Source organism: Cucurbita maxima, unplaced genomic scaffold (assembly GCF_002738345.1).
Source record: "Cucurbita maxima cultivar Rimu unplaced genomic scaffold, Cmax_1.0 Cma_Scf00008, whole genome shotgun sequence".
NCBI classification, from domain to species: Eukaryota; Viridiplantae; Streptophyta; class Magnoliopsida; order Cucurbitales; family Cucurbitaceae; genus Cucurbita; species Cucurbita maxima.
The window spans coordinates 3,017,024-3,025,071 of NW_019272024.1; the positions used below are offsets into that span (position 1 = coordinate 3,017,024).

Below are 8,048 nucleotides of genomic sequence, written 5' to 3' on the forward strand. Positions count from 1 at the left end.
GCCCCCCAACTAAGCCCATCACTTCACCCACACAAGATGTGACATGTTAGAAATGGTGTAATTGGTATATAAATTATCTTGATTCATGTATAACGTTAATATTGTTGTGCCTACTTAACTTGATTTATAGTAATTGGCTACCACCTAAGATGTAGCAGAATTTCTTCTGTGTTCGATTGACTTTCTTTATAAAAAAATAAATACTTAATTTGTCAATCTCTACCTATGGTTGTCATTCATGTCCAATAATCAATCCAACCATTCTTCCCCAGGTCTGAAAATAAGCATAAACTATAATTATATATTTCAATTTCAGCAAACCATATACTTCATCACAATTACATCTGCAGATTACCACAATTATAAATTCCTTTTTCTAAAATAAAAAGGAATTTTCAAGAGAGAGAAAAAAGAAAAACAAAATTAGAGACTAGTAAGAAATAATCCCCAAAAGAGAGATGAAAAAAGAACAAGTCTTACAAAATCTACCTGGGTTTTGATTGCTTCGAGAAAAAGCTGGAATTCATACGTGAGTTTTGAAGCTCCTTTAGCAGTAACCATGGCGTGTTAATGGCGTCTTCTTCTTTGATTTCTGTTTACCCAATTGGCGAGGTTGCTTTTGCAGTAAACTCCAAAAGCTCAAGAATCTCTGTCCTGCTTCTCACGACTCTGTGAAAAACTTCTCTGATTTGTTGCTGTAAAGGCACTAATCCCTCCTCCAGTTTCTTGCACGTCTCCGCCAGTTCCGCCGTCATCCCCGCCACCTCCTCCAGCCGCTCCCCTTCCAACGGGAATGCGAATGAATCTGTGAATTCGATCAACGATTGACTCAGTTTCTCCATCCGTTGCATCTCTTCTAACAATCCAGCACTTCCTTTCTTCTCCTTCTTTTTCCATTCGTCTGCGATTTTCTCCTGTAGTCCGATCATCGATTGCGCCCAACTCAACTGCTTCGGCACCGGAAAGTTCGTCGGCAGGCCGCCTCTCTCCTGGCAAGGCAGCGCTGCAACTAGAGTCCACATTACGAACACCAAAACCGTACTCATTAGATAAACAGTCTGCGGCAAACTAGACGACTCACCACCGCGCGGCGCTACCAGATTCGACAACATCGCTTGAATCTGCTTTGCCGCGGACCATCCTTTCGCCATACTCCATGACAGAGACCGAAATTGCCCTGCGATTCGGTCCTTATGCTGCGGTGTGGCGGTACCGGTGCCAGGAGCACCACTTCCACGACGGCCGAAAGACCAAGCCCTCTCAGTCGATTTACTGTTGGTAAAATCCTTATCCTCAACAGCCATGGAAGTAATCAACGAATTCAAAGCCCTACGCGCTCGTTTAACCTGTCCGTCCCCAATCGGGCGCTGATCGAGAGCGGAAATCGCGATTTCAGCGACTTTCTGAAACTTTCGGACCGATTCAATCCCGTGGAGAACGGCATTACAGATATCCAAAGCTTTAACAACACGATCGAGAAATTCCGGGACGAGACGATCGAGAGGGGGCTTAACAATCTGAGAAGGATCGCGGCTCATAATGAGGAGTGCCTTAAATTGAGCCTCGCAGCAGAGGAAGTAATCGAGAAGCTTTCTAAGCCAGGCGATGGAGAGGATAGGATCGGAAGAAACGTCATCGGACGGCGGAGGAGTTAGTAAATCGGAAAACCGCTCGGAAACCTGCTTCTGAAAAAGCTCGAGATCCTCAAGCTCCTGCTCGTGAGTGCCGTCCATGGAGATGACTTGGTTTCTACGGATGCTGATTCGGCCAAGGAAGGAGCCTTGGTATTCTGTTGCCGGCATAGTTGTAGAGGGTTTTCAGAGGTAGAAGAAGAAGGAAGGAATTTGCGGGTAAAAATGGAGAGGGAAGGGCGATTTTGTAGTTTGATTTTATTTTTTTATTTTTTTTTAAATTTATTATTAATAATCAAATTATATATTATTAATAATAAATATTTTAGGCGACGGCTTGTACGGGGTGAGAGAACAGGGAGACCGATTCTTCCTTCTTTTTTTTTTATTTTTTTTATTTTAAATAATAATTGGAGGATTATACTTTTTCAATTTTCCCGAAATGCCCTTGTCTTTTTACCATTATTACTTGTCTATGCTTTCGTTTCTGTTGTGTTAGTTATTTCAGGATTTGGGATATATTATCATAATTAATTTAAGTCAAAAAGTGAAAACTATTTATAAAGTCAGCCGAGCCGAGCCGAGCCGAGCCGAGAAATTGAGTGGCGAAGGCGCGCGCCAGACGGAGAATCTTAGTTGGCCCAAGTAAAATACCATTTTAACCTTTTCACAGTCACCATTCTATTCTCCCTTTTTTCTATTTAAATTGAAAGAAAAAAAAAAACTATTTAATAAATATATTAACATCGAAAATATCATATATATATATATATATAATTATTTCGATAAATTCAACTTCCTCTCCTTGTTTTTTTATACAAAAATAAATTATTATTATTATTATTAAATGCAAGTTTTTACAAGAAACTTACAACAACAGCATCAATATGAACTGAGTTGATGCATTTGAAAGTGACCATAAGAAAATTATTAGAATCATACAAATAAATAAAAAAATAAAAATATAATGAATATTCATTGTGGGTCCCAACACAAATACTCAATAAATTCAGTATTTGATTAAGAAATTTCAGCCATTTCTTAACGTCCCCATCACCACCTCTCACCTTCACTTTTTCCCTCTTATCTTCTTCAAACTTAACCTATTTTCTTTCCCACTGTGTTCTTCTAACATTTAATTAATTATTCTTATTTAAATCATATATTACTGTGGAATATTCGTTCTATAAAAGAAACCAAAGCTTGTTACTAAATTAAATATTTGTTTGTTTATGTTATTTGACTTAAATCGAGGACTTACTTGTAATTTTACCTAAACAATAAACCTTAAAAAAGGTGTTTAAATATTAGAAAAAATTGAAATGAGAAACGCGTTTTTTTATGATGCTCCACTTCAACATTGTACAAGGACATTTTTGTCTTAACACACATATATTTATAACTTATTAAAAATATTTATATAATATTAAATAAAAATTACATTTATTCAAGAAAAAATTCAATATTAATTACAGACAGAAAGTAATACTTTTTATAAATAAAATTGGTTTAAAAATAAAACTTGGATAAACTTTAAAGCGTAGGGTCACATGAGAATAATCAATAATATATTGAGACTCTTGGCCAAGGGTGGGGCCCCTCGGTCCCAACTCCCAATGGGTGGTCTCCAAGTGTCATTATATATATATATATATATATATATATATATATTTTTAACAATATCAATGAGTTTTTTTTTAATTTATTTTCATATTATTTTTTAGTATAGAAAAACAGTATTCTAATTTAAGGTATTTTTAATTTAGAATAATATTTAATTTAGAATTGTGAAAGGGGCTTAGACTAATACGTCACACATCCTTTGTCAGCAAATTAATTTAAATATATATATTAAATTAAATACAAATTTAGTCATAACTTTTCATATTAATATCTATTTAATCATTCAAAAAAAGAAAACATGTCTACTCTATCTATTTATCTTATACATATTTAAAATTAATTAAATCATTTAACATTTCCATAATTTTTTTAAAATTTAAGTATTAAATATAAAATTTAATTTCATACAAAATAAAACTCCAATTATCAACTATACAAAAATTAATAATTTTTTTTTTTAATTTTAGAATTACAATTTTTTTCTGTTGTTTTGGTGACTACAAGTAACATTAGTAAATAATTATTTCCGCTCTACGCTGGTTTAACTTGAATTTTCATAGTATCTGTAATACTATATAATATATTTGAAAATTTTCAATATTAAGAATTAAATTTAAAATTATTATTATTTACGGTAACTAATATCGACTTTAATTGAGAGAGCGTCATATACATTTTAAAAATATCCAAATGAATATTAAGAGTTAATTTTTAGGAGATATGATAGAAAATAATTGGGGGTGGAGAGTTAGTTTAAAAATAAAATTAAAAAAAAAAAAACAGAAAAAAAGAAAAAGAACATAAAGCCGACAACAGAGGAAGTGGATGCTTAGTATTATTGGCATTTCATGTGGACTGTTGGCCTAAAAATATTAATTGTCATATTTTTAAAAAATATTAAAATATTTATAGTAATTTTAGTTATTATATAATATTTGTTGTGAATTAGTATAATTTTATTAAAAAAAAAACATCTCGACTAGTTCACCGACCCTACCCATTTGAAATTTTGACTTGGTTCACCTAACCCGTGTATACCCTTATTCACAAAGTATGGATATGGAGAAGAAAATCCTCGTTTAAGTTGGTAAGGAAGATGAAGAATAGAATCTATCTCATTTTATTTATTTTTTTATATATAAATAAAATCTAAATTTAAATTTTTTATGATTTTTATAAGGAAATTGGAAGAATTACCACACTCAAATAGAAAATTTTTAAATAAAGTAATTTATAATGAGGAATAAATTTTAATGGCTAATAGTTTGTCGATACAAAATTAAATAGAAAATGATTATAAACGGTAAATTACGTGGAGAAATTTAACCTAGACACGTGTCGGTGCGGATATCTGGGTGCCCAATCTCCTACTTTATTCCTCCCGTACCCGATCCAGCTAAGTCTACATGGGCCAGAGGCCCAAGCCAACGCAGCCCAGCCGCCCACTTAACACCCACAAACCCTAGAAGCTTTTCACGCCTGCTTCTGCTCCTGCTCCTCATTCTTCTCGATTCTTGCCTCGACTGCTGCTGTGTTCAGTTCTTGCTGAACTTCAACCATGGTAACTCTCTTCTTCAAATTTCTTCTCTATCACTGCGTCTAATTTATGTTTGTTTCAGTTCTCTGGGTTTTAGAGTAATGGGGCATTTCAAAAGGAATCGATCTGCGAGTTGGAATTGTTACCCAATTGTGTAGTTTGAATTGTTGTAGTGGTTTAGTTTTGAATTCGTCTGAGAAGGCTATATTTTAGTATAGGGTTTAGTGTTCGGCCTCTCATTTTTCAGTTGATTCTGTTCTTCAGATTATTTCAGAGAAGAACCGTAGGGAGATCTCCAAGTATCTCTTTCAGGGTATAACCAAACTTTATCACTCTTAAGCTAGCGTTTTTATTTTTAGTTTTCTGATTCGAGGATGATTATGTGATTTCATTTATTTGTATTGTTATGATTTCAGAGGGGGTTTGTTATGCCAAGAAGGACTACAATTTGGCCAAGCACCCAGAAATCGATGTGCCTAATTTGCAGGTTATTAAGCTGATGCAGAGCTTCAAGTCCAAGGAATATGTGCGCGAGACATTTGCATGGATGCATTACTACTGGTACCTCACCAACGATGGCATTGAGTTCCTCAGAACTTACCTCAATCTTCCTTCTGAAATTGTCCCTGCTACCTTGAAGAAACAAGCTAAGCCCGCTGGTAGGCCCTTTGGTGGCCCACCCGGTGATCGCCCACGGTATAAATTATATCTATAATGCTGATCAGTTCATTGAGGTTTATTGCTGATTAATCTGTGTTCTCAAAACTACGGATTGTGGATTCTGTTGTTACAGTCGCAGATTTATTGGTGGATGTGTATTTATAATGTTTGATGTATAGATGGATGCCTATTCGTGTAGTTGTTTGTGTAATTTGCATATGTTTTGTTATTTTGCAAGCTGTATTTATTCTTATCAGCATTCTGATAGAATTGTGGTTATTCTTATGAATTAGGGGTCCACCTCGTTTCGAGGGTGGTGAGAGGAGGTTTGGTGATCGTGATGGTTACCGTGGAGGTCCTCGTGGACCTGCTGGCGAGTTTGGGGGTGACAAGGGAGGAGCTCCTGCAGATTACAGGCCTTCTTTTGGGGTAACTTTTTTTTTATTTTTTATTTTTTATTTTTATATTTGTGCTATCTGTAATATTTTTGATGATCTCCACATAAAAATGCTGTTTTTTACAGCTTTTGTTCTACCCTTGGGGTGGTAATTGTAGAGCGTCACTAAAAGCAATACAATCATTGATTTTGCTTAGGTAACAGCGTTGTGCATGGTAAAATGGTTTTGAGATTCTCTAGTAGATTGGATTACATCTTATGGTTATAGATTAGTCTCTTCATCTGTTGATGCTTTCCTCCATAAGTGCTTCCTAATGAGTTTGTCTGCGCTGTTAATAACTCGGATTAAAATGTTTAATAGTAGCGATCTTTGGCTTTTGCATGTCTTTTTCTCTGTTCACTTGCAATATAATGATTTTCTAGGGTTAAGTTTGTGAGATCCCCACATCAGTTGGAAAGGAGAATGAAACATTCCTTACAAGGGTGTGGAAACCTCTTCCTAACAAACGCGTTTTAAAACCTAGAGGGGAAGAGGAAAGCCTAAAGAGGACAATATCGAATAGTGGTAGCTTGGGCTGTTACAAAATTGGTCAGACATTTAAACTATTTTCCATTGAGGTTTTAGGTGAACATGGAGTCTAGTGGCGAGAATTGCTCCGTATCCATGGGAGAATACTTGTAATAGAAAAATTGGTAGCTGAAATGTTAGAAATGTCATGAAAACTGGATTTTTTTTGGTCCTGGGAATGCTATCATAATGCAAAATGGTATTCTGATTACGGTATTATATGGTCGTCGTCGTTGTGGAAGTCATCTTGAATGAATGTGAACTTTATGATAGATCTTGATTTGATCTTAATGAAATTTCGGTTGTTGATTACGGTAGTAGTATATGGTCGTTGTGGAAGTTATTTTGAATGAATGTGAACTTTATGATAGACCTCGATTTGATCTTGATTAAAGTTCAGTTCATGAAAGGAGTTCATGGTGGCCGTTTGCGTCTTTCTAACACGGTTATGTTGATTGTTGTCCTACCCTAAAAATCTCTCAGGGTCCTGGTGGAAGGCCGGGATTTGGCCGTGGAGCTGGTAGCTATGGCGGAGGAGCTGCAGCAAGCTCGAACCTTCCATGAAAAGTATGATCTTAGAAGCAGTTTAATGAATTTTCAGTGGAAAGAGTTAGCAGCAGCTTGACTGAAGAGTTCATAAGCATTTTTCCCCCTTTCATTTAGCTTTGGGAATCTTATTAATGTCAAATTTTGATTGTGCAAATTGAAGTTGACTTAGAACACACCCCACTACTTTGCAAGTATAAATTTTGTTCTTCCCCTTTGAGCGTCTTGTATTACTGTTTTAAGCAGCAGATTCTTGTAGTTTTAATTAAACTGCATTTTTTTTATACATTTTATTTTTATTAAGATTGCTGATTATTTAATAGCTCATATAATTCTACAAACTTCTATTTTAATATATAATAGGCTTCCTAATTTTAATTTACGATGGACTTATTTTGTATGTTAAAAAGTCAAATAATATTTTAACTAAACTATTATTATTATTATTATTACTATTCTATCGTGATGAAATTAACTTCAAACTAACAAAATATATATATATATATGATTTATTTAAATTGTAAATACAAATATAATTAAGAAAATATCAGATAATAGTTTTATAAATAAGATATTATTATTTTAATAGTAGATGATTTTATTTTTCATTTTTGTAATTATTGAACTGAAAAAAGTAAAAAGGGAATTCAAATTTATAAATTAAATATATATATATATATATTTTTTTTTTTTCATACATCGAATAATAATAATAATAATAATAATAATAAATGGAGACATTTTTTCCCAACGGATAGGGTTCGAACCCGGGTTGGAATTTGGGTTTGCTCAGCGATGGAAATTCGTCGGTTCGAACCCGTTTTAACCTTCCTCGAAGCACACATCCACCATATCTTTCTCTCGCGCGCTTTCCCAATTCTAGCCTCCATCTTCATTCTTCTCAATCTCCATAGCTGCACAGAGGCGAACTCCATTCAACAATCCATTCCATTACGTATACTACAGATTGTTTAACATCGTCCCGCGATCCACCGTCGTCTTATCCACGGCGGTCGATTCTATTCTATTTAACCGATGCAATTTGTGGTATTCTAGTTACTACCCTTTTTTTTTTTTTTTTTTTTT

At 34.3% G+C, this 8,048-nt stretch overlaps 3 protein-coding genes across 4 annotated transcripts in view; 2 read left to right on the forward strand and 1 right to left on the reverse strand.

Annotated features, from left to right (window-relative positions):
* Positions 1-281: 281 nt before the first annotated feature.
* LOC111483258 lies at positions 282-1,872 on the reverse strand. The gene has a single exon (XM_023129405.1). It carries the CDS (start codon positions 1,800-1,802, stop codon positions 597-599), a length of 1,206 nt encoding a protein of 401 aa, XP_022985173.1. The 5' UTR covers positions 1,803-1,872; the 3' UTR covers positions 282-596.
* A 2,844-nt stretch (positions 1,873-4,716) lies between these two features.
* On the forward strand, positions 4,717-7,182 carry LOC111483100 (40S ribosomal protein S10-1-like). 2 transcript variants are annotated; one of them, XM_023129238.1, is made up of 6 exons: positions 4,717-4,815; positions 5,056-5,104; positions 5,208-5,487; positions 5,745-5,880; positions 6,900-6,993; positions 7,056-7,182. In XM_023129238.1, the coding sequence occupies exons 1-5, from the start codon at positions 4,813-4,815 to the stop codon at positions 6,978-6,980; spliced, it is 549 nt and encodes a 182-aa protein (XP_022985006.1). In that variant the 5' UTR covers positions 4,717-4,812; the 3' UTR covers positions 6,981-6,993; positions 7,056-7,182. The 2 variants fall into 2 exon arrangements, with proteins under 2 accessions (XP_022985006.1, XP_022985005.1); XM_023129237.1 differs by having other exon boundaries at positions 6,900-7,182.
* A 613-nt stretch (positions 7,183-7,795) lies between these two features.
* The window catches only part of LOC111482983 (general transcription factor IIE subunit 2-like), a 5,830-nt gene continuing 5,577 nt past the window's right edge, over positions 7,796-8,048 (forward strand). Inside the window, exon 1 of the mRNA XM_023129044.1 lies at positions 7,796-8,009. The gene's annotated coding sequence lies outside the window, so the exon portion shown is untranslated. The remainder of the gene's footprint in view (positions 8,010-8,048) is intronic.